This window comes from Dermacentor variabilis, chromosome 9, assembly GCF_050947875.1.
Source record: "Dermacentor variabilis isolate Ectoservices chromosome 9, ASM5094787v1, whole genome shotgun sequence".
Taxonomy (NCBI): Eukaryota; Metazoa; Arthropoda; class Arachnida; order Ixodida; family Ixodidae; genus Dermacentor; species Dermacentor variabilis.
Window position 1 is genome coordinate 148,460,796 of NC_134576.1, and position 27,133 is coordinate 148,487,928.

Sequence of the window (27,133 nt, forward strand, 5' to 3'; positions counted from 1 at the left end):
ATTATGACCATTGCTTCCTTTGTTACACAAATGCAGCTTCCAGTGCATTCCAGTTTATTTCCATGTTTATGTAAGTTTCTAATATGAGGCTTGCATATTCATTTCTCACGTTCTGGAGTGGCAAGATGCAGCATTACTGTCTCATCGTTCGCTGTACTACAGTAGTGTTCACTTGTTACACTGAATCCCCCGTTTAAGTATTCTGTACTAATTTCACTTTATTGCTTTTTTGTTGTATGTTTATTTTTTCTCGCCATTACCTTCTTTGATATATCCTAAAGGCAATATTTCCAATTTTGCATTGTTCCCATTTTTTTTTATTTATGTCACAGGATTGTTTCATGATGGTATGCGGTGGTATTTCTTTTTGTGCTCTTTTCAAGCTTCTAGATGATTGGTAACATTGCTTGGAGGCAGTTACCATCCAATTCATACTCTTGCATTTTTCAGTCTACTTCTTCCATTCGCTCCGATGTCACTTCTGCATAACTCTAGTCCATCTAATAGCACGCGCACTTTACTATGATAAATTAGACACTTTAGTACACTCCAGGTTTTTCTGTTCATTTTTGTATGTGTACTTGGAATTTTGTTTATGTGCTAGTGAATGTTCACTTTCGAGTTCATTACGAATCCTTTCTGCGACTGTTGTCATTGTTGATGTACTTTTATTTCTATTTGCATTTCTCACACAGTTTGTTCGAACCTTGCATAAGCATTACATTTTAATAAAGTGTTCTTGCTTTGTCACAATGTTCTCATTTCATGCACTCTTGGCATGAAGGGCTTGGTCTGGCCACCTGCCAAGACGTGGCCATTTGTTCTTTGCAGGATGTCTTTCCCATTGTGGTTGTAAGCATCGTAGCTTACTAAAGGCGGTATTAAGGATTTATTATTCCTAACAGGCTCATTTTCGTGCGACTTGGTAGACGATGCGCCGGCCATGCGGGGAACAGTGCTTGGCACTGCGCCATGGCTCTTACAGTCAACACCGACGCTTCTACTCATCTGGGGCGCGATTGGAGATCGTTGTTCGAAACGCCCGATCAGTTTCACCTCACGCGATTGGCCTAGGCCGTGCCAACGGGTGCGGTTGACGACGTCTGCGCGGCATAGGCCAGTCGCGTGAGGCGAAACTAAACGCGTGTTTTGAACGACGATGTCTGATCGCGCCCGTCACCCGCGAAAATTAGCTTCAGATGATCGTAAACCTTTCAAGACCGCTTCTAGACCAGCTTTTTGATAACGTCCTAAAAACGTTTAGAAATTGGTTACGAATAGTTTTGGCAAAGGGATTACTTGTGTCTTTCCCAATCCTATTTCTAGACCAGCTTTTCGAATACGTCTTGCAGACCTGTTCTAGATCGTCTCAAGAAAGTAATTAAGCCGGTCATTAGCAGAGATATCCGACGTTTTCCCGCCGAAGTTCTCTCATTCGTGTCTTCTTTAACCCGTTTTTATCGTCTTGGATAAACGCTACGAAAACGTTACGTATCTCTTTTGTGCTACCTGGGTCGCTTAATATTGCGCTTCAAATGTATAATGTTCCCATCAATCCAGGGATTGTGGCGATCTGACTTAATATGACTCGTAGGAACAAAATTGTTGATGCATCTTTGAACAGTTTCTTTAAGCTTATTCCACTAAGTAATGGCATCACGGTTTCGCAAGTTATCTACTAAATCCCACAGCTCGTCAAGAATCGCGTTATCATTTGCCTGACTAAAGTTTTTGACAGTTTTGCTCGTAGGCGGAGTCTTCGCCCAGTTATTTATGGTGCAAGAAAGAAGAACTTGTGGCCAGATATACCATCCTTTTACACGAACGACATAATCAACAATACTTCTGCTGACAAATACAAGATCCAATATTGCGCCATTCCCTTCAGGTTCACGTGTGGTTTCATGAACAACTCGAACTAAATCATCTGCCAGGCATTATATCTTGTAATGTGCTGTTGAGCAGGTGAGATGTGGTGCTGCAAGCCCAATCAAGTGATGGCAGATTAAAATCTCCAGCCATAATTAGAGATCCCCTAACGTGCGCCGACATGTAATCTGGTAATTCTAGCAAGAATTCAGGGGGCGAAGTAGGAGGCTTGTAGACAGCACATAATGTAAGTGTATGTCCCCAGCAGTTTATTAAAAAAATACTCTCATGGTTGTCTATCTGGGGAAGTAGTGTAGCTGAAAGTGTGTTTTTAATAACTGCGATGCCACCTACCCGGGACCTACGGTCACGACGCAAAATATGGTGCGACTTGTCAACTATTACTTCGTCTGTATACCCTCATGCAACCTAGTTTCCGTTATTATTGTGATATGGGGATCGTGGGTAAGGAGGAGGCATTCGAGTTCTTTTGTTTTGTTCTAGATGCTACGGGCATTAAGATTAAGTACTCTAGGACATTTCAATCTCGCGTACGCATGGTATCATGAATCCTTTGTCTCTGTGCTGTGGCTGAGTTCCTCTGATTTGCTCCCTTCTTCTACGCTACCCCGCGTAAATGTTTTCGGTGATAGAACTGCTCGATCGTTTCTGGCTTCATCCCACAAGTAAAGTACATCATCTACTTTTAGCTTGAGCAGAACTTGTTGCTGGGCGAGTTGGTTGGGATCTAATGAATACATCGTTGCGCCAAAAAGGAAAACAAAGACTTAGGAGGGAGGGCATGAAACGAGAGATCGAACGCTGAATCTGTCGTTTCATGCTCTTAAGTCTTCGTGTTCTTTTTTTGGCGCAACAATGTGTTGATTACTTTTATCTGGTCGCAGATAAGAGTCACCCTCTAGCCGTTTGCCCCATCGTCTTTCCCAGACTGCCGCAGAAGTTGTCGCTTATGTCGTGACGAAGAACTATAATCATTACTAATTGATAGATAAATGCCTTTCAACTTATTTGCATTCCGCAGCATGAATTCATGCCCAAATTTCAGTGTTACAGAAACGGTAAGGAGACAGCACTACATACGGGCGCTAGCAAGTGAACATTTATTTTGCAAGAATCAATCCACACTTGCATGGTGAAAAAGTTTTGCTGTTGAAATCGCAAGTTGCTTTACAAAGGCATCAAAGCATGATGACTAGTTTACGCGGTAATGTGGACCGACTGCTACCCATAATTGCCACCTAAATCCGAGACATCTTTGTCATGTAACAAGGAGAACTGTTTCTGACACCTCGCCTCATTCTTCTTTATTTTACAGTGTGCCTCACTCATCTCTCTCGTAAACGGGACGCGCTTATGATTTTCATTTGCCTCGCGTTTCGCACTTACTTTCTGTCACACCTTATGTCGTATTTATCGGACCTGCGAACATTAAACAGCTCAAACGTAGCGCGTACATTTGTTCGCTTCATTCATTTGTCCTTCGTGTAAGCTAGTACAGCGCAGTAGACATGTGACGCCAACTGGCCCCAGTTATCGCCGCTGGTGAACCAAACAGACGTGCGAGGACGCATGCCAATTAATCGGCGCGTCTTCGTACGCTCGTTATGTCAAGCAAAAGAAAAAAAAATAAGGAAGCGCACACCCTTCCGATATGATATATTGCCCCACGCTCAGTGGGGTGTACGGTATGAGTGGCGCCACCTGCAGACAAATGCATACCCACACTTACGCTTAAAACATGCCATCAACCCCACCGCAGAGGCCAGCCATCTCTCGCCCGCGGGAACGAGAGAGGAGGCCACGAAAACTTAATCCGCATTCCGGCGCAAAAACTCAGCATAAAACACTCGGAGATTTCGCCCGGCCAGCGAGGCCGAGCACGTCGGCTTGCCGAATGGAGGCCCGGAGCCCGCCCGCCTGCTTCCACAAGCCTTACACAATAAACGCTTGTCAATCAATTAGTTGGCGCACTCGTACCTCCTCAGCAGCTCCTTCGTTGTCTCCTCGAAGAGCCGCGCCACTTGGGCGAGCTCGACTGCTTCCCTGGTCGCTCGCCGGCTGTGCTGGTGGCGCACAGACGCCGACGGACAGCCTGCCGCACGGCCGGCTTCTGCATAGGAGGCAGTTTCGTGAGAATTGCATCGAGAATGCAGAGTTTGTTCGTTCCAATTAAAAACGCCTCACAGCTCTGCCCATTCTTGCATGACCAGACACCGTGGCTATGAAGCTTGTTTAGCGCCGTTGCATCTGAGCCTCCGCGTCGGAGCCCCGTGACGCCATCAGCGCGCCAACCAGCCTTTTGTGTTGCCTCACATACAAGTCGAAGGCCATCAGCGAGGAGCTACTTCTTTTTATCCAGGAGTGCAGATTTTTGGGCTAGTTCGTCACACCTCAATTAGTACTTTATTTATGGTTTGGCCGGCATGTATGGCTGTCACGAAAGGTTTGCCGGAATACGGTAGAGAAAAGGCAGGTAGATAACATGACTGGGTTTCGCAGGACTGGAGAAGGTTCAACGCTGCCCTTTAACACAGTCATAAGCAATGGTGGAAATCGAGAGAGATTTGGGTGGGACCAAATAACGAAAAATTTCTCAGGATACGCATCGCACACTCAACACGACGAAATTGAACAACATTGGAGATATTAATATCTTTCAGCAAATGTGAACAAGTAAACTCGGACACGTTTACTGCTACAGCTAACAGAGAAATAGACCCTCTCCAATGCTTTGTCAGCTTTCGCTGGAATAAGTAGCTGAGAAAAATCTGAATGCGGGCAATTATTTCTTCTGTATTAACTCCTCGTGTCATATTTATTTCCAATATTTAGAACCGTGTTGGAGCGAAGGCAGTTCGCTGTTGAGGGCGAAATGTTTGTCGAATGTAGACAAAGGTCGCTGCCGCATAAATTGCTTGCCGCAATGCACTGACTGCTAAGCCGGTAGACGCGCTCCAGTGAGTCTGGAGACTGATCGCGAGCGGCACGTTTATCATAGCTGTATTATGTCACTTGCCCTTTCATAAGCCAAAAAGCTAGCCACACCATCCCTAAGTGCATTATTTTATGTTCATTCAAAGGCCGTTGAGACTGCTAAGGGATTACTCTCGGCCAAAGTCTCCAAATCCACTGGAACAAAGCTGGCTCCGTAACACTCGAGCACGTAGAGCTGAAGCTGCCGGCTGCTCCTATTTTCGCGCAGTGCTACGTAGAATAGGCGTAGTACATGAAGTAATAAACCATCCAGCTTACCGCCTATGTCTCTGCGCATGCGCGCTGAGTGGGCCTCGGCACGCAAGGTTTCCCGAGCTTTCTCCATGGCTGCGTCCACTTCCTTGGTACTCGGGCTCCAAGAGCCCGACGCGCTTACCGTTGCAATTACGGCAAAAGTTGCAAGGAAGCACATCCTGCAGGTGAGTAGAAATAGGGCAGGGGGGCCATGAGAGGGCAACGGGGTAACGTCGTGGGAATAAGTCAAGACGAAAGTTTGCCTCTGGCTTTGCAGATTGAATGCACGGGAAAACATCACTGCTCTGATTTTATGACACCACTACAACAAAACCTGTTTCATTTCAAACAACAAAATCCGCAGCCATTCTACTCTGCGAAGGTGGGTGACCAGTGAAGCTGTAGAGATTATATAATGTACAACACAGAGATACATAAGTATTTTGGTGTTGTTCATTATTTTACGCAAGTTACTATAGCTTTGTGGTCGCTATGGTAGACGGCCAAGGGTTCGATGACGACGACGGACAGGTTCTTGGCGAAGGTCAAGCCCGAACACGAGCGCCTCGCGGTCGTTGGCACCGTGGGATCGGTGTAGCACTGTAGCCCGAAGCATTCGATCATAAACGAGGGCAGCCAATTGCCATCTGGCCGCGACACATTCAAGTTAAGGTCACCAGCGACGAGGACTGGAGTCTGATCCTCATCGGCCGGATCGAGCAGCCATACAAAATGGTAGTTCATAAAGTCTTCTACGTCGCGCTCGGAAGAGGCAGGTCAAACGTGCACGGCCGTCCGGTCGGCGACCTTCGCGGCACACACGTCGGCACAAAACGCCACACGACGGCAGCGGCTACGAGGGGCGCAAACGAGCCAGCTGCGGAAGACGACGACGATGCTCGAGCCATTCCTGATGATGATGACGACAGTTTCCTCTTGCCAATGAGTGGTTCATACGCCCTTAAAGGGACACGAAAGGCAAATGCTAAGTGGACGTAGACTGTTCGAATGCCATTCCAGAAAGCTCGCAAAACTTGTTTCGTGCCAAGAAAAGACTTAGCTTACGAGAAAATTGCATCTGAAGGGTCCGAATACCTTTTTCAAAATTCAAATCTCCCGCCACCGAACCGTAGGAGTGGTGACGTTGCATGCGCCATCGCCCCCTTCGCTGCCGTCGGTGAGTAAAACGGCGCCCGACGGACGGCGGTACCGAGCCAGGACAGAGCGGCGGATTCGCCACTGCAGCTACCTTTTGGCCAAGCGGCGTAGACCGTCCGGGCATCCCGCGACATCACAGGGAAGTTGAATTCCCTGCTTCTTGCAGTTCGTGCGAGTTTCACGAGCCAGCAAAACCAGCGCAGCACTACGCGACAAGCGAACTACTAAAACGCGAAAGCGTGGGCCGCGCCGAGTCGAGCGAAAACGAAACATTTCGACCGCCCGCGTCGTTGTCAAGGGTATCTTCAATGAGCTATTTCTTCTAAAAATGAAATATAAATCGACAGGCAGCACTTTATTTCGTGTTATAATACAAGGATCTTTTTTGCAACGAGTGGTTGAGTACTAGATAGAGAATTTAACTGATGAATGCTTTAGTCATAGGGAAGGGGGTGGGGGGCAAGTGCTTGAATGTCCCGTGGGAGTCCCTAATCATGCTCTGTATATTTACCCAATTTTCTCGATTATTAAGGCTCTGTTCGCGGTAACGTTGACGCCTTGGAGATTATCGAGCACTTGAGCTTCTCTTAACATTTGCCTTTAGTGTTCCTTTAAGCAACGAGCGGCCACGGAGCCAGCTGTGGAAGGAGACGACGAATGCGCGGGCAGGGGCACGAGCGCGTTCGTGCGGTTGCGCCGCCGACGAGCGCGAGTTGTTCGCGGACGACGCCCAATCCATGCAGAGCTTCGGATGTGAGACATGGTTTTTGTGATCGCTGGGAGCAGCCTTTCCAAAGTAAAGAAAAAAAAAAGGTTAACATTGTTCACTAAATATTGCTGATGCAGCAGGTTAACTGTGCAACTTAGTAATAGAAAGATATGCCACAATACAGTTAAGCGCATCTATCTTCGTGCCTAAAACGAATAAACTCAGTGTGTAATACACTGCGTTATCATATATCAGAAACTTTTGAATGTTATTTTTGAAAAAAATAAAGAATACAAAGACGCGACTTCACCAACACCTACATTACGTTTGTCTACTTTGAATGGAACTTTGCCTTATAACCTTGTACAATTAACGCAAAAAAAAGGAACGCCTTTGACATAATCTTCTCTTTTTCTTCCGTAGAGCTACGATGCATAGCCTCTTTGGCACACGAGAATAGGAGATACTTGGACAGCAAAACCAGTCTCGACGGGGCGTCGTTTGCTCTGTTATCCTGCAATGCCGAGTTGCTCATTCATCACGTTTGGTGGTGCTTCTCCGAATGAACACCCTATTCTGAAACACTGATGCCGCGAATCATGCGTCTATACTTCCGTGAGATAAGAGTACATTGTCCCTTTTAACATTTGTCATACACACACTTTCACTCACAGCACCGCTTGTGTGACGTCACCCTTCGTGCGGCATCACACAAGTGGTGGATAAAACAACTCGATGGCACACACTTCCGAAAGGTTTGGTGCATTAAATGAAATCACATGCGAGATCCCAAAATAAAAACAAAATGTTTTGGGAGCGTGGGGTCCAGGTTCCGTAACACGCATTTCGTCTTAGGCTTTCACACGTCTTGAAACCATTGTGGTGAACAAAACGAGAAAAAGAAGAAAGCTGGAGCCACGTTTCCACCAGTTGACTGGTTTTCTTCAAGGCGAACAACCTAAGGTGTGTTCAGAGGTATCAAGGTTTTCTAAGGGTGTGTTCAGATAAGGACAGACTAAGGGGGGTCCTTTAAATTAAATTATGGGGTTTTACGTGCCAAAACCACTTTCTGATTATGAGGCACGCCATAGTGGAGGACTACGGAAATTTCGACCACCTGGGCTTCTTTAACGTGCACCTAAATCTAAGCACACGGGTGTTTTCGCATTTTGCCCCCATCGAAATGCGACCGCCGTGGCCGGGATTCGATCCCGCGACCTCGTGCTCAGCAGCCCAACACCATAGCCACTGAGCAACCACAGTGGGTTAAGGGGGGTCCTGACTGTTCTTTAGTTTTCAGCGAAACTTTTGTATGTGATGAGAAAATTTCTTTGCTAAAAGGAATCCACCTCCGTTTTGCGAAACCTAGCCCCGATTTCTTGAACAAGAAAGAAAGCCTTACTTCGCTAAAGGAGGATAACGGCATTCTAACGATGTAATAGTTTTGCGCAAACCCGCAAGGTGGAGAGAAGTAATTAATTAAGCGAAAATGAGACATCCTCCAATCATAGCGACTGCTACAAGGAACCCGTATGGGTTTTCTTTGTAGCAATTGCTACGATGGGATGGATTTCTAATTTTCCCTTAATTAATTTTCACGTCTTGCAGAGTTTATCAATTCGAAGTACCATCACTTTAAAAGTAATGCATTGCCCCCTGTCAATGTTTTCTTCGGTAAATCTACAACACTAGTCTTATTGACCCATAAAGTTAAATTTATGTGACCCAGAGTATGTTTTTGAACTATTGGCAAAGTTTGGCTTTTGAGCAACTGTTTCTGACTGACCACGAAATTAGGGTTGCTATTGGGGTCGTTTTAGGTAAGGTGGATGAAGCTGCAAAATAATTGACAAATCTTCAAAAGGTTTCTAGCAAAATAAAAAAGAAATATGCAACTGCACCATATATTTACTTCGTTGTAAGATCCCCAAAATGCTAAAATTAAAAAAAAAGAATAATAAAAATTTGAACATTTTAGAGACTAAAAAAATTGGCTGCGGCTTAGCTCAGCTAACCCTGGATATGCAAAGCGAAAGCTTGGTTTAGCCTGATTAAGTCTTGGTTTCACTTGGCTCGTCCAAAGCGTACGGTTGTGTCTACGGTTGTGGTCTCGCTGCCGGCGTTTAGCGAGCCGAACCGCTCGCTCTTGCTTAGTCCTTGACGCTACCTTCGCGCGCTGGGCATTCCGGACCCTCTCCATTGAAGCAGTTCGCCGGGCGATATCCGCGGGCTTCAGACGCCGCTTGACGACGACGGCTCCAAGATTCCCGCTCCCGCGCAACGCTCAGAGAAGACGGCCCGGCCTCGCTCTCACCCATGGCCAAGCTCGCACTGACTAGGCGAGCGCGAGGTGAGTCACGTGGTCAGGCAGCGATCCAGCTGCGGAGAGCGCATGCGCCAAACCGGCGGCGGCGGAGCTCGGTGCGGCTAGTCACGTGATGCTTTGCCAAGGCTACGGCGCCGCTGCGGTCAAATGAAGGTCAAATTGCTGGCGACGGGAGGACGCGACCTCCCATTAATCGGGTCGATCTAACACGGAGTTTGATGCCGACTTCACCACGGAAGAGATCATACAGGCGCTCAGAGATCTCAACAGCCGATCCACACCGGGGCCGGATAACATCCCCAACAAGGCCCTCCACAAGCTGTACGAGGGCGGCGCGGAACAGCTCACTGCGATAGTTAATGAGACGTGACGTTCAGGCAAAGGTCCCATGGAATGGAAGACAGCCAAAACGGTCTTAATACTGAAACCTGGCAAACCTCTCCGCATGGGCAATCTGCGTCCAATCTCGCTTACGTCATGCGTGGGTAAGACCATGGAGCGTGCGCTGCTTAACCGTATGAAGCCTAAGCTGGAAGACAATGACATAGATCCTCACAATATCATTGGCTTTCGTCAGGGGCTGGCGACGCAAGACGCTATGAAGCTGGTCAAAAGCCAGATACTAGACAGCACAACTAGAGCCGTCAAGGCCATCCTAGGTCTAGACATAGAAAAAGCCTTTGATAACATCCGGCAATCATTCATTCTACAACAAATCTCAACACTCGGACTTGGTCAACGTCTCCATGACTACATCCGTGACTTCCTGAGGGGACGGCAGGCCTCGCTACGAGTCGGCTCCCTGCAGTCGGAGCCAGTCGAACTGGGCGACAGGGGTACCCCGAAGAGCTCGGTGATATCCCCTACTTCCAACCAGGCAATGATAGGACTGTCCAGGCAACTGACTCGAATCGAGAACCTCCAACATACCATCTATGGAGATGACGTGACCGTGTGGGTGGCAAAGGGGAGCGAAGGACAAATCGAGCACGCTTTACAAAGTGTGATCCGAACCACTCAGGTGTTCTTCAAACCAACAGGCCTGCGGTGCTCGCTGAGCAAGTCTGAGCTACTGCTATATAGACTCAAAAGACGAAGGCCCAAACCGAAGGGATGTGACACAGGCGCCGACCCATGCGTCTGCCTGTACACCGCTGAAGGCAACACAATTCCGGTGGTCGGTCACATCAAGATGTTGGGCATCAGAATAGAGGCGAATGGTTCGAACACCATCGCAGTCGCTAAGCTCACCTAGAAGGCCGAGAACGCCACACGCCTACTGAGACGAGTTGCCGACCAGCATCACGGGCTCAAGGAGGACAACCTGCTTAGACTGGCACAGGCCTTCATAATAAGTCATTTCGTGTCCACCGCGGCCATGCGCAATTGGTCGAAAGTGGAGAGAGATAAGCTTGAAACGCTCCTGCGTAAGGTCTCCAAGAGAGCCATGGGTCTACCCATGCACACGAGCATGGAGGTATGGACGCATTATGCATGCACAACACGCTGAGCGAGATTGCAGGGGCACAGGAACGGGCACAAATCACCATGCTGTCAAGCGCACCTGCGGGCAGATGGATCCTACGAGAAATCGGCGTCGCGCATCGAGAGATCGAGTGTAACAGCCACGGGCTAACTAACACCCGCGCAGATGAAAAATATCAGGGCAGCCCCCTGCCCAAGAATATGAACCCCGAGCACAACATCGACAGAAGACTTGCTCGAGCCAAAGCACTCCTCCGACAGGCAGCCGCCTCCGGGAAAGCATGCTGTTTTACGGACGCAGCGAAATATCCTGGCAGACGAGACTATGTAGCAGTGGTGGTCAACAAAGATGGCACGGTCATCAATGCGTGCACGGTCCGCACTGATAGTCCTCAGGTGACCGAGCAGGCGGCCATCAGCCTTGCGTTCCTAGAAGATGGTAAAAGCTTGGTATACTGGGACTCCAAGAGGGCAATTCTGTCCTTCGGAACATGGAGCATATCCCCGACCGTCGCCAGATTACCTGGCACTCAACACCTCACCCCACACTACATCAATTGGTTTCCGGCACACATGGGACCATTGGAGGGGCTGCTCCCTAACCTCAACGAGACGGCACACGAGGCCGCACGAGACCTAACTCACCGTGCGATCCCGGATTCCCTCTCTGCAGGATGGACGAGCGCGACCCCCTCTTCACTTACAACGATCTTACCCAGCACTATAAGTTAGTCAAGAGAACCATGCCGCTACCGCACAAAGCACTTAATAAAGCACAAGAAGTCACGTACAGGCGGCTTGAGACGGGCACCTACCCATGCCCAGCCTACCTGCACAAAATCTTTCCGGACGCGCACCCTCACAATGAGTGTCGCTCTTGTAAAGATATAACTAGCCTTGCTCACATGCTCTGGGGTTGCCCCCTGGCGCCGGGCGCCAGGACCACCAAGGAAGAGTGGAATCGAGCTCTACGCAGCTCGGACCCTGACGCTCTGGGCTGTCCATCGGGCCCGCGACGCGGCGGAGGGGCATGACCTCTCTGTCCCGACGTAGGAGCGGCCCGCTGCGTGCTAATCATGCGCACCGAGGGGCCCCAATAAAGTTATTCATCAATCGATCTGAAATGCTCCCCATGTACATGAAAGAGGCAAAAGCCTAGTCGTAAAGCGGTATGGCGCCTCTGCAGTGGATGAACCACCCGTGTTTGTTCAGATAAAGACAATCGCAAAGCGGGTCTAGATTGCTTTGTTGCCCTAGAAATTATATGGACACTCCAGACGCATTTCTGCCGTCGGCGTCGCTGTCGCCGTGAGGGTCCGTATAAATTCCAAGGTCGATAAAATCGTCGCGGTGCACCGTGTGCCGTATGTGCGAAGAAAGCGTGCGAGGTTGAACCGGCGAACGTGGCTCAGGGAGCTTAATCTCGCGTACGCGATCAAGCAAGGCGGGCCGGAAGCGCGCCCTCTCCTTTCGCACGCTAGAGGCACGGGGGCGAGGCGAGGGCGGGGGGCATTCTCCGGCGGCTGCCGTGCGGGCTTCGTATTGGCCGTACATTGAAAGCGATCTGCGACGTGGTCAAAGTGCGCGTCCGCGCGGGCCTCATCTTCAAAGCAATCTACGATGTTTTCAGAGTGCGCGTAGTGCCGATAGCTTCGTAAGCGCTGTGCTTCCGACGTTTCGTTCGCGTTGAAGCGCTACATGCACAAAGGTCAATTCGCTCGCTGCTGCTGGCACGGTTCCTCACTCCAGAATTTTGACAGAGAGTTTCCGCGCTCATCGAGAGAAATGTGTTCGTGTTTACCGGTGAGCCCCCCGCGTCGGTATGACCATACATGAGTTTTAAGTAGTCTCGATTTTCTCACTTAAAATAAAATAATGCAACATGTTTTGCAGCACTACATTTACCAGTCCTGGGTGGGTATTCTATAAATGTTTCATAAAATTAGCGATGATTATTTCTTAATGCGATATCCTTAATGGTCCCGGATGTGTCGCAGAATATGCTGTGTTGGCGTCCGGCGTCGAGCGTCGACTATCTTTTCGCGAAAAATTATTCCGAACTACGCGTACCCAACCACGAATCCCTCCGTGTAGCACTAAGAAGCTGCAGAATTAATTGAATTTCTCAAAGTAAAATGTATCAGAAAAATTGTAATATAGTACTTACGCACAACCTGCAGACATGCTAGTGTTTACAGCGCAAAACGTAGACGGGACACGAGACGAAAAGACGACAGCACAAGCGCTGACTTTCAGCAATGTTTTTTTGAAATTTTTACTCAAGATAATGATTGTATATGTAGAAGCTCAAGTTCTTTTTTTGTTAGTAACAAGGACGGCGCGCTAGCAAATTGGTCACGAAGGCCAGGCAATCTCGGCTGCTTCAATTATCTCCCGAACCAGCTGGTCATTGTGTTTTTTTCAGCACTTCACAGCGTCGGAATTCTGTGGCACAAGCTTTAGAGGGTCGATTGCTGACGTGGAAACCTAGGTTGCTGTTCGCCTGCTCGACGCTAAGTTTATGTTCCTCTAGTGTTTCGTTTGTGCATCTTCCGGTTTGCCCTATATACATTTTCCTGCATTTCAAAGTATAGAATACACCACGGCTTTTGTGCAATCCACACAACGGCTCTTGTGATTTATCGTGTACCCTTGCTGCTTTATCGGTTCTTCTGCATTGACGCGTCGGCAGCGGTTTTTCAGTTTTTCCGGGGCAGTAATCGCAACATTAACTCCAGCTTTGCGCACAAACTTTTTCATGCGGTGACATATGTTGTGCACGTACGGCAGGACCACGTTCCTTCGCTTTTCTTTCGTTTTTGTGTTCTCGCCACTTTGCTCGCCATTGACACGCTCCAGCTTTAGGTTCTTGCTCATTCGTTCCGCAACAGACACAAGAAGGTGTGACGGGTAACCAGCCCCAGTAAGGCCGTCAACCTGTCGACGAAAACTTTGTTCCATAGCGTGGCACAATTTTTCAAGCGCTTGTGCTCTCTTCACCATTTTTGAAGGCGCCGACTGGAATGGCCGTGGCGCCTTGTCGCCTCTGGGTTCATAGGCCCAGCAGGCCTTCCCGCTAGAGACATGATAGCGTCGGATCGTAGTTTGAATATACGAAAAAAACCTAATTCAGTTACACATAAATTCAAACACAAACCCCTTCCGCAGACTTTCTACCATTAATTCACAACACCATATTCACGGAGCTACCATGGCTCGCGCTACATAAACAACAAACAAAGGCTACGCAGTCAATCACCTTGTCGGTCGGATAAGTCAGCCCATGTATTCGCGACGGGCGTCAACAAGTGGGAGACATTTTCACTATGACATAAAATGAACGCTGTAAAGGCTGCAAAAAGGTTAACGTAACGGTATAGAACAAGTACGGCATTATGAATTTTTTAAATGTGGTTTCAATGCTGAGGATCGTCTTTATGAACACGATCACAACCATGACTGTGACCCTCTCAGATTTCAAGGTATAAGGCAGCCCAAACTGCAAAGCACATTTACTTGCCACAACACACGCACAAGAAAAAGGAAAAAGAAAGCTTCGTTGTTTTGTCAAGTTTAACAAGTTATTTGATGTCGGTCGCACACTGTCATTACTTCTCACGAACGAAGGGTTCTACTGTGTCAACTGTCACTGCTCACAATCGCAACCGCGGGCAGCAGCATCCAGCAGCTGTACATGGGATAAAAGAAAACGCACTAAGAACACTGAAGTCATAACAGCTAGCCATGAAATTGTGCTTCTAAATGGAAAGAGAAAAAAAAAAACGACCTTCCGAACCTCCCGCAATTCTCTTAGCTTCACAGCGGCCATACAGCCATGAAAGTCTGTCTTGCTCGTTCGCCTGCAATACGTCAACATGATGGTTTGAGAGTTGTTGAAAGTTCACCAAATCGACCTTTCTGACCATAAATGCCGTTTGTTGTGAGCTTAGGCCACTTTGTTTTTGAGAGTCCGTTGTCCTGACGGCAGAGGTATATTAGCCGACGTGGCCTTTAGAGATAACTGCAGTATTCAACGGGTACATAACTTTTTCCATCGCCTGTTTTACTCGGTAAATTTATAGGCACAGTGACTTTATGCCAACCACTCATATCTGCGAGCTAACAGCTCTATCCATCATACACGGTTTCACTTTCGCTACAATTTTTTTTTGTGTGTATAGTGAATACAAAAGAAAAAGAGTCCTTGGTAGTGACATTGTTCAGTTGCTTTCCGTACTCATGCCAAGCTATAAAGAATGCCCGAATTCGGCACTGTTACTATGAATCATGCTGCGACATCGTGCAATGACTGGTGCGGTGTCATCAACACAGCGAAGACTACTTTCGTCCTCGTGGTTTGTAGACAACTACCGCCACTGCGAATTTCTCTACGCATGAACGTTAAGGCGTTTACAGAAATTTAATATTCTTGACATACTAGGTTCTAATTTTGTTTATTAGCGGCTATTGCAACATTTTGTCTCATTGTAAATTACATAGAATGGTTGTTTTCCAGCTGGTGTGGAAACACGGTGAAAGTTTAACTAAAACGCAGCTTGCAAAAGAATAGATACGTACGAGCACTTGCTTTCATAAGGCGCGTACTTTCGCGTACACTTGCATGCTTGCATCTTCCTGTCTCTTCTGTTACGTGCCGTGTTTTAGTTCCATATCTTCCACCATGCTCCCGGGAAGATTTCTTGCACCTCTGCTAATAGTTGTGCTACCGTTGTGCTCTACTGCAAAACACGCGTTCACGTATTCCTTTCTCAACTGCGGAGGTATCCCTCCTGGTCGGAGCAGAACTGGGCAATATCCTTGTGTTGGTTTTGGGTGCACATTTCAGAGGCCTAAGGCCTCTATGAGACGAAAATTATCCCAGGACACCCTCTAGAACACCTACAAAAACTGAGGTTATAGCTGAAAAATAACATAAAGTTATCAAGTAAAGGTCACTCATTCAAGTTTTGTGAAATAGAAACCCAGAAGTCGTCACAGATTTGTAAGATTGTATAATAAGCACACAATTGTACTACATGTGCGAAATTATGATGAACAGGCAAGCGTGTCGTGCACTAATAGACAGCGCCCAACGTATGCAGCTTGCAGAAGGTGGGCGATACGATAGGACTTCTGTAAATGTCGAAAACCATCTTTTATCTAGCGGTGACAGCATCTTCCTAGCCTACTTGTGGCCGCCATTCCACAAACCATCGCATCGAATTAACCGCATAGAGCAAAGCAACAAAGACGGATAGAAACGACTATATTTGCCACTTTGGATTATGTCGAAGTTCGCAACAATGCGCTTGATGACGCAAATGTACACTATTGTACTCACTGTCCACCATGAAGATTACACGCATGTACACCTCAAAGGCGCATGATCACGTAATAATAGCATTTAGCCAATTAAGTTAGAGGAGTTAGGCAGTGTTCTTCAAGAGGGAAATCTGGAGCCACGGTGGCTGTAGAAATGTGACGCTAAATAGGCACGACAGAATACAGGGTCACACATCTCTAGAACAGACGTCGGATACATGTCCGTTAGTGTTGTTCTGCGTCGTTGCCTGTGGTACCACGTTACTCGGACTTCCGCCGGAAAAAAAGGGCGCAACGGCGAGCGAAATTTGTATCCATATCAACAACGAATAGATTAGGTTTGAAAAAAAAAAGCAGAAATCCTGTGTCTCGTTTATCTTCTTTTGTACAAAAATCTAACAGACTTGCGTGACCGTGCAGAATCACAACCGGATTTCCAGCGAAGCTTTGTCTTTCTAGCAGCCACAATAAATTTTCAGTTTCCTGTAAAAAAAATGGCCGTGGCTTAGCTAAGGTTAAGCCCAGGATGCGAAGCATACTAGCCTTTACTTTAGTTGTTGAAACACTGTTTAACCTGGTGAACTGCAGTTGCTTGGCTATATTTGGTTCGGCTAGTAGAAGAAACAACTCATGCGTTACTCTGCTTCGCCTTCAAGAGTGGAACGCGACAGCGTTCCCGTCGACCCGCCAAGGGGTGTAAGACAATGGGCTACGGCGCAGCGACTACGCGCCCCGCATTGGACGCGGTGAGCGTCGAGCAACGCAGCGTTCGGCGCGGCAACGAAATGTGCGCCTGAGCAAGCGACGCACGCCTGAGCCTTAGAAACAGCTCGTTTCTAAGGCAAAACCGCATTCACTAGAGGCGCTTTTGTACCGCTTCGAAGCATCGTACTCGTGGCTCAGCGTGATTTTTGAGCACTACAAGGAGACTGCGGGATTCTGGGAAGACGAAACAAAGAAAGTGCAAGAAAAAACAGTTAAATGGGGTGGCCGTAGTCTTTCAATGTTTGCCCGCGCGACGGTCTGTAATTTATTCGCCGTTGCAAAAGTGTGCTATGTATTGCAAGCATTGTCTATGACTAGATTGCACGTGCAGCGTTTGCATAGGGTACTGGCAGTGTATGTATGGGGGTCAAAGTGGGAGCGAACCAGTCGAACAAATTTATTTCGATCCGTCAAAACAGGAGGGCTTGGACTGGCACATCTGTTCTTGAAACAGATAGTGTTTCGTTTTGCGTTTCTTAGAGACCAAAAAGACCCATTCCTCATTAATGTGATGCAACTGAGACTAGGTACGGCTCTTCCTGAATTCATTATATCTAGTTGTGTAGTCAACAGTGGCCCTATGAGCGGATTTCTGAAAGAAGTGATATGGGCATTTCGGTTTCTGAAGGTACGCTTTTCAATGGAATACCTCAGTCACGTTCCTAAAAAACGTCTGTATAAAGATTTAATTGATGTAGTACTGCCAGTACCGCTGTACAGATCTATGTTCAGTTTAGGTACTGAAAGAAATGTGCTGAAAAGGGTAAAACGTATGCCTGTCAGGCCATCGGTAAAGTCTTTCTTTTTTCAACTACATTCCAATACACTACCAGTAAAACCATGGCTTCAGGAAAGAGGTATTTTTATTCCCTGGTCTCTAGACTGTTTACTATGCCATCAGCAAGAAACAATTGAACACATATTCATAGACTGCTGGGACGCCTTGTTTCACTGGGATGTCCTCCAGCGCACTATAGAGAAAGAGTTGCCGATAACACCCTATGGCATCCGTTTTCTCCCAACGGAAAACGAAGGAGGAGTGCCTTACGACATGTTTATGTTATTAGGGTTGCACAGCCTGTGGCGCACGCGCATGGCCGTTAGACATGCGGATGTACATGCTCGAAGTACTCGTGAATATTTTATTGAAAGTGTCTGTTACTTAAAAGAAGTCTACGATGCTCAAAATGAAAAAACCACAATGGATTAGATTATTGAACGAGCTTGCTAAACTTGGGCGGTTTTAAAACCACGTGCACACCAAAGACTGGTGGCATTTTTACCATTTGTAAAGTGTGTATATTTTGTATGTACCATGAAAACGGTAATAAAGAAAAAAAAAATACTCGTGGCTCAGCGGTAGCGTCTCCGTCTCACACTCCGGAGACCCTGGTTCGATTCCCGCCCAACCCATCTTGCAAGAGTTGAGCCAAAGCCACCTAGAAAAAGCGCAGCTGCTTATATACCACCGCGACGCCACGAGCGACGGCGCGAGTTGGAGCCCCGTTTCTCCTCTGTCGTGACGTCACGGTGTCACGTGGTATTGAAGGCGACACCGCCGCGCCTGATGAGCTGGGTTGAGCTCTAGTAATATGCTTCGCATAAAAAAAAGATTGACTCGCACGCATCATGCCCAGCGAAATTGGATGTCCAGCGAAGTTGCTGAAAACCCCCGCTGCAGCTGCTGAGGCGGGTGTGCAATGTTCTGCTGCTCAATGCCTCCACCGGCGCATTAGTCAGCCGCGGGAGAACGTGACCGACTTCGTGCTGGAATTCCACGCAATACGACCAGCGGCTGCACGGCGCCGCTGGTCCCAGTGCAACTCCTCGTATTCACGCTGCTCCTCGGGAGTCCTAACTAGGCGTTACGCACCCGCAGCAGTGCTGTAACAACAATAAAATTAGCTGCTAGGCTGGTTCCTTTATATATAAAAGGCTAGCGACATCACTGCCCCTCCTCCTCGTCACCCCCCCCCATCCCAAGCTGCCGTCGCCGCAGCAGCTTGCGCAACTGTGATATTTACCGACAAATGTACGCGGGGAGGGCTACTTGGTTCGCGGTGTTAGCAAGCACGCCTAATCATCAATTATGTGGTTTGGATGCTTGTTTTGCGCTTATTCTTTATTGAAACGAATGTTGTGTTGTATGTTATATGCGTGATACCAAAGAATGTATGCAATTCTTGCTTTCTTTTCCCCGTGAGGACAACGCTGCGAAAAACCGCGACCCACGTGAGGCTAATACGTTCGTTGTAAAAAAAAAACAAACACGCATATTAAAACGTTCCTGTATATGACTAGTCTGTTTGAAGCTTTGCCAGCATATAACGTATTTGCGCAATCGGTTTACAAATTTTGCACATGCAGTAATTCCTCCGCACGCATCTTACTTGGCGGGAACACTGCCCTTAATGTCCCCCCCCCCCTCCCGTTTTCACTCAATGTGATCTCGTTAGCCTTTACAGTTCCCATAAAGCACACCTAAAACACAGTCGGGACATATCCTTCCTCTACCTACACTGCTCCAGCCGTTCTAATTCTATGCATTTGGCCCTTCGTTTACACCTCAGCTTTATTTCTAAATAAATATAAACAAGGTGAATTTTGTAGTTCTTGAAGGAGACCGGGAAAACCTACTACGAAACTCGTATAAAGAAAAGAAAAAAGAAAATGACGGTGCAATCATTTCTAACTATTTTGATCAGGCCAGAAACGTAAACATTTGTGCAGACATTGCTCTGAATATCTGCCCTTTCTTTCAGCAAACATAAACTTGCTACTAAGTAGAGATATCTCGAGTTATTGGGAATTGTAGCTGTAGCGGCCGTATGAACCTTATGAACACGGGCTGAACTTTTTTTGGAAATTTGGCATTTATACCTCACGCATTTACCTTTGCATACAGATTTGCCATAGCCCCCCCCCCCCTTCTATTATTGCCAAGTTTAATCTTAAACCACTCGCAACCCTTCGGAGCGCTCGCGTACGCGATTTGTGGCAGAAGTCGTCGCAGCGGCGCGACTGTCGCCTCCAAAGCAGACGACGAATGAAGACGGGCCTCACGCGCAGGCAGCGCGAGAATAGAACGCGCTAGCAATAATAACAAACAGCGTACAAAATTCGGCCGCCTTGTTTTCAAAGTCATCTGAGTGTGAGACAGTTCTTCCCTCTAACAGCGGGGATTTAGCAAGACCTTGAACTTCACATTAGGTTGATCATGAATGCCATTCTGATTCAGACTCTCTGGGCAATCGAGATGTGGATGTGGACACCCTAGTTCTTGAACGCACAAGATCGCCTAACAGCAAACTGCGTAATTCTCCCAAGTGTAAAACAAAAAAGCGTGCGAAAGAATCACTTACGGCGACTCACTTTCTGAAAAACAGTACGCTGGCCCAAGCAGTTGCGGCTGCTTGTCTACCGTCAACATAGGGTGCGTAAGAATACTCCAGTGGAACTGCCGATGATTACTTTCTGCAGCTACAGATTTATTGTATTTAATATCTTAACAATCTCCAGACGTTATACTATTACAAGAAACTCGTTTGTCTGCTGACCAAGACTTTCATTTAAACGACCACAAGTGTTTTCGATTGGATAGACCTTCCCGAGGTGGTGGATTAGCTTTTTCAATTTCGTCTAAATTCTGTCATAAAGCGAAAATTTCACATTATACTCTATCACCTTATTGTGAAATCTTAATAGAAATAACTATTCCGGGTTGCGCCCCGCTCTCTATAATTAACTCAGTCTTTCCCGCTGGGGTGCAAGACGTACGCTCGCTTGATGTCGCGTGGCCTACTGCAAAAAATGGCCAGGCTTAGCTCGGTTAAGCCAAGAATGCGTTGCATATTGCGCGGTCAGGTGGTGGCTGCGGCCGCGCGCGACCGCGCCAGTTGGGGCCCAGCTTTTCCTCCGTGACGTCACGCGCCGGCGCAGCGCCCCTAGCGGGAGGAGCGGGAGTCAGGTGGTGGCTGCGGCCGCGCGCGACCGCGCGAGTTGGGGCCCAGCTTTTCCTCCGGCTGTCGTGACGTCACGTCACGTGGTTGCGCTAAATGTCAATGGTGGCTGCCCGGCCGCGCCCAAGGGCTGAACTGAGTGATTGCAATATGCAACACATAAAAGAACATATTGTTTGCGGGAGACTCCGACTCACATCATGTGTCATGGGGATTCCGCACTGACACATCTGGAAAACGCTTGAGGGATTGGACTAATGCCAACAATTTCACATGTTTGAACGCTAAAGTTGCCACTTTCGTGCGTTCGCAGTCGCGATCTGGCGTAGATTTGACATTTGCTGCCGCAGGCGTCTCCATCTCTTCTTGGGCTGTGGTCGATGCCGCCACCAGTAGTGACCACCGACCGATTGTCGCTGATATTAACAAGCCCCTGATATCTTTAAATGAACATGCGCAGACTCTTGTGGACTATCCAAATTTAAACATAATTTACTGTCAACTGTGTCTTCTTTGACGAGTATGGAAAGAGATATTAAAGCGACAAGCCTTTGTGCAATATTGAAAGGTACCATTAAAAAATTTGAATTTGTAGTCACATCAACAAAAGGGAGCACTGGTTGTCCATGGTGGAATAGTGATAGCGCCCGAGATTATGGGCGCCGAAAAGCTGTGTGGAAGAAACTTATTTTCAATCAGTGCCCTACTAATTGGAGTAACTATAAGTATGCTGCTGCTATGTTTAAAAGAACAATTTCATTAGCGAAGGATACATATTATGAAAAACGGTATGATTTTTTTATCGAAAAGCGGCAATAAAAAGCTCTCTACGCTTTCTATAGGCTCTCGGAAGGCCGTTCCAGTAACCATAAATATTGACTCAGCTGTTCTGTCGCCAAAACAATTGTTAGAATCATTAGATAAAATTGCTAAAGATTTAGAACAGCGCTTTACAACTCAGCTGGAGGTAAACTTCGCAGGGGCTCTGCCAGGGGATGATTTCGTAGAGGAAACAATGGAAGAGCTTCAGCACGTTGTTCGGCTGCTCCCTGGCACAGCTGCGGGTCCAGATGGCGTTACATCAGGATTGTCGAAAATATTGTTGGACCTCTCCCCGCAAGACATCTCCAATATATTTAATTACTCCCTCATGAACGCATGGATACCGCCTGACTGGAAACTCGCAAAAATAACGCCCGCGCTTAAGAAGCAAGGAGCGGGAATGAATATACATAATGTAAGGCCAATCGCACTAACTTCGAATGTTATGAAATAAATGGAAAAGGTATTGCGTATTCGTATCATGAAATTTTTATGTGATATTACATTAGTAAGCCCATGTCACATTGGATTTAGACCTGGATGCGCGATATGGCGCGCACATGTCTATTTAGAGGGAAGCATTGAGCTTGCTCGACACAGGCGGCAATGCGTGCAGCCTTGGCGACCCTTTGATTTAGCTGAAGCATACGACAGCGTAGAGCATGCCATACTCCTTAACGTTTTAAATAGCGCGAGTTGGAAGTATGAATTCGTAAAGGATAGAAAATTTTATTGTTCCCGACGTGGCTTGTGGACGAAAAAATATAATCCATCAAGAAGAGTTCCCCAGGGGTTCCCTATTTTGTTTAACACGTTGTTAAGCTGAATTCCATTGTGCGATAACGTACATGTCTATATATGCAGACGGCATATCATTCTTCGAATCTGCGAGTGATATTCCCTCATTACAAAGAACACTGCAATCATACTTAGGAACGCTTGAAGCTTGGTTTGCGGATATTCGAATGTTGCTTAATGTCAACAAAAGTTCATTTATTGTGTTTTCATTGAATGTACCAGTTAATATCTCTCTCAAATACCGTCAGGAAATAATTCCGCAAGTTGATTTCATCAGATATCTAGCTGTAATATGCGACGCAAAACTGAGCTAGGGCAGCATGCGCTGTTGGCATGATAAGCAGACTTGGCCGACATCACGTTGGGCTACGCAGGGATGCTCTAATAATGATTCATGGCCTGTACGTTGGACCGGTACTGGACTTTGGGTGCCTGCTATTGTCTGGTGGGCCAACATACAAAATTAACTCCCTGGTTTTTTTAGAGCGAGAGGCTCTCCAGATGTATCTCGGTTTACCAAAATTTGTAGCTAACAATGTGTTATATTAAGAAACATGATTGCCTACTCTTCCCTGCCGATTCCGAATTCTAACGGTAAAGAGGTTTTGAAACAATGAATGTTCTTTGAGACAATCACAATTTGCATTCATTCGGGAAATGAGGACATTTTTCGATGAGCATTGGTCCCGCTTACATGGACCTGAGAGTTTGTTTATACAAGCTGAGCTAGATCCAGTAAACGTTAATGTACGCGAGATAATATGTCCAGACGAGCCGTTGCATAATATGAAGATTGAATTTGGTGATATATTTCCATCAACCCGCCGTCGTTGCTCAGTGGCTATGGTGTTGGGCTGCTGAGCACGAGGTCGCGGGATCGAATCCGGGTCACGGCGGCCAAATTTCGATGGGGGAGAAATGCGAAAACACCCGTGTACTTAGATTTAGGTACACGTTAAAGAGCCCCAGGTGGTCGAAATTTTCAGACTCCTCCACTACGGTGTGCCTCATAATCAGAAAGTGGTTTTGGCACGTTAAACCCCATAATTTAATTTTTTTTTATTTCCATTGAATGCCAAACTCCTGCCCACTACATATTGAAATGCCATGCTACAAGATCATCTAACGCAATTGGGAATAGATCATGTGATCGCAGACTGATACGTCAATGAGTGAGGCGAAAGCGGGTGTGGGTATTTTCTCCGAGTCCCCATCCTGGTCATATGCGTTACGCCTTCCAGATTTCACACCCATATTTATGGCTGAACTATCAGTCGTTATCTTGGCTTTTCGAAAACTTCCTTCAAATTATTCAACAGCGGTTATAGTTACTGATCCACTGTCGGTATGCACATCACTCACTTCATCTTCAGACACTACTGTAGCCAATACATTTAAATCCTTAATCCCTTCAAACTTAAGCCGAGTGCGGTTGGTATGGTTTCCAGGCCATCGTGGTATATTCTTAAATTAAATGGCAGACACAGTTGCGCGGATGTCTCTTGATGGACCAGCTGTGTCCATTACGCCTGTTTCGCCTTATGTCACATTGCGACTATAGGTTTAGAAAATTTTCTCTTTTCCAAGATTCCACAAGTATGAAAATCTAGACGTCTGAATTTAATTATTTGTCTTTTTCATGGGACTATAAATGATGTCCCACACGTAAATTACAAATCTCCATAACAAAATAACGATGCCGCATCCCACGATTAATTATTTACCTATACAAGTGTAATCTGGCACCGCCCCCTCTGAATCCCACCTGTCAGGAAACCGAAAACATTGATCACTTTCTACTAGCGTGCCGTCGATCTTGAAATTAGAGGAACAAATTAGAATTTTTATTCCGAATATTGGGCATTTCTTTAACTATTCAAAATATGCTCTCCTTCGGGGCTTCTTCATTTGGTTTTAGCCACAGGAACATCCGCGTGGCCGTTTGCGACTATCTCTGTGACACAAGAAGGCTACCATGTTACTTCTCGAACTCAATAATTGACTAGATCATTAAATCGCTGATTGTGTGTTCGAAATTATTCTAATACTGCCCCCCCCAAAAAAAATATTTGCCGTGTACATATAATTACAAATGTTTTTAGTTATGTATCCGCCACGTGAATCTATCCGTTAGTTAACACGAACTTCACCCGGATGTGAAAAAAGAAGAAGAAGAGTGAAAAAAGAAGTTTCATTAAATAAGTGGAAGGTTCCTTATTAAGCCGGTAACGTTAAGATGACGGCAGACAATGCACTTAAGATGAGCCTCTTTTCTGTTAAATATAAAGTTTGTGAAGCCAAGGTTTCCTTCAGGACATTGAGAAACGCTGTTGATAATGGCAGCATGACACTAGCAAACGGTTGCTTAATTTCTTTTATATTGTTTATTTTTTGAAGAAGTTGTATTTAATCGACACGGATGAAACTTCGCATACTGATTTGCCATAAGAGTCCGCCCAATTTTATTAAATTTCGACCTTTGTGGCACATGTAGTGATGCCATGATGACGGGCAAAATATTGCGCCGCTCTTAAAACACCCTCTTCAGGCTCTGGAGCATACGTAATTTATTGCAAATATCGCACTTAACCCACATACTCCGAACTTCGAGTACACTTCGGTCACAACCTGTCCCCTATTTTCTCGAAATGTAAGCAAGGTGCCTCGTCTGGTTCACTGTGGACACCGAAGAAACTACAAACCTGGTATGACACATAAAGACATGGAAACAACGGGTGTTCAATAATTCTTTGCAACCCTTCTATGTAAGCCAGGAACACAAACATTTCGCCATATATTATACTTAACATTTGCCTTACATTAATTGAATTTGAAGTTGGCGTCTTGTGCAGTTGTTTTACGACTTTGGGAAATATGCCGGATTGCGGCAGTGTACGGCACTACGGAACGTTTGAATAACTCCCGACAAAGGCTGTAATGAAGCCGCCGTGATAAAACCTTTGTGCTTCATCAACACGATTCCTAATTCTGCGGACTATGAACACCGTGCTTCGCACAGCTCACCACCAAGGAGACTAGGGAATAGCAAATGCGTGTATAAAGCATACGGATTGCGAGAACACGAGTATTGCATAATTATTTTCAAAGCATATAGTTTTCCTAGACATTTCAAACTATTCGTACGCGTCACCAATGGAGCGGCTCCTACTTCCTTTCTATAGATAATATCGGCCGTTTATGGTCCTTCCACGGAAGAGGGAAAATTTTTAAGCGTTTCTTATAAAATCTTCAAACGGACCGGAAACGAGTGTTTAATACCCTTAATTTCTAATTGATAAATATATTTCAAAATTTGTCTGCCCATTGTGCCTCGTGATTCCCACACTTTTCCAAAATATAGACTTCGCGAATAATTTATATATATATTTTTAATAAAACCGTGACAACTCGCATATAACGTTTCCGAGCGCTTCTAGTCGCATGGAAAGCTTCGCTGTAAAAATAACACGTCGGTGCTGTAGTAAACGGTGGAATTGCTTCTGGGTGCTTAGCTGCCTACAAGACTAGTTGCGGGCGTACTTAAAGAACGGTTAGTGCACTGAACGATCCACAGAGGAGCAGTGCCCGAGCTGCACCACCCTGCAACGAGCGGCATCGTATCCGGAGAGGATGAGTGGCGAAATATGAGCGATACACGTACATCGGTCAGCTTAACAACAGCAGCTCAAATGTGTATTCTTAAGATACACAGGCCGCAGCTTTCCGACAGAGGCAGAAAAGAGCATAATAATACAGCTACAATTTTCTAATGTTACAATTCTTATTTATCGAAGTCCCAGTATATTGGAATGTACACCCTTCGCTACTATTCCAGCTTCCTGCAGCAAGTGACAGTTATCAAGCGAGTATTTTTGTCCGCCTAAAAATTTGCCCAATACTTTTTAGCTTTATGAGATTAATTTCCACATCAATATGAGGGAAACTCGCGAAATTTTTAGAGCGCAGCTCTTTGGCGTCCGTTCCTGGGTTTCGTGTCGTCGTCGGCCTCGTAACCAGCTCCGCCCCCCTTTCATCCCCCCAGCGCTAGCAGCGACCGACTGATACCGCTGGATGCCGCTGACGCCGCTAGAGAGTCAAGATAACGTGACTGCATAGAACACCATCGCCGCCATGCAGAAAGAGGAGGAAAGGGTCCCCCCCCCCTGTTCTTGTGTGGCGGATAGGGTGCTCTTCAGTTGCCGACGCGCCGGTTATTCGTTGTCCCTGAAACCAACTCCGCAGCTGGGGTTGACTCACTATCGGCGTCAGCGGCATAAGTCAGTCGCTGCTATCTCTTCCCTCCTCCCTTTATCGTGTTGTCCGCTTGCTGCGCGCGCTTCTGCCCCCATCGTTTGCCGCTGGGTGTACACGCCGCCCCCCTCCCCCCTCTTCCTGCGAGTCTCCGGTTGTCAAAGCGCCGGCTCGAACTTAATTCCTTTCTTCGCTCCTCCTCCAATGCAACCCCTGTGCGGTGGCAATCAGAGAGCCAGATCGGTGGCGGCGGATCTGTATATGTGCACCGCCCGAGCCGAAATTGCCGCTGCCGTTCGCCCTGTGCGGTGGCAATCAGAGAGCCAGATCGGTGGCGGCTTGACATAAAGACAAACAGCAATTTCCTAACACTTATGCGGGAGAACATCCCGTTCCTCTCGCTCGTAACGCGTCCCACGG

General features: G+C 46.8%; 2 protein-coding genes across 9 annotated transcripts in view; one reads left to right on the top strand and one right to left on the bottom strand.

Moving 5' to 3' along the window:
* The window catches only part of LOC142557819 (salivary peroxidase/catechol oxidase-like), a 129,052-nt gene that overhangs the window by 96,309 nt on the left and 5,610 nt on the right, over positions 1-27,133 (bottom strand). The window contains exons 2-3 of the mRNA XM_075669974.1: positions 5,143-5,297; positions 3,868-4,000 (exon numbers count right to left, since the gene is read on the bottom strand). Coding sequence (XP_075526089.1) covers positions 3,868-4,000; positions 5,143-5,297 — 288 coding nt within the window. The remainder of the gene's footprint in view (positions 1-3,867; positions 4,001-5,142; positions 5,298-27,133) is intronic.
* The window catches only part of LOC142557817 (chorion peroxidase-like), a 141,901-nt gene continuing 129,796 nt past the window's right edge, over positions 15,029-27,133 (top strand). For 2 of the 8 annotated variants that reach the window (XR_012822855.1, XR_012822856.1), the window contains exon 1: positions 15,046-15,151. Coding sequence is in view for 6 of the 8 variants with exons in the window: in XM_075669970.1 (XP_075526085.1) it covers positions 15,084-15,151 (68 nt within the window). In the remaining 2 variants the exon portion in view is untranslated. Of the gene's footprint in view, positions 15,152-27,133 lie in introns of all 8 variants that reach the window. The other 6 variants (XM_075669967.1, XM_075669968.1, XM_075669970.1 and 3 more) reach the window with 5 other exon arrangements.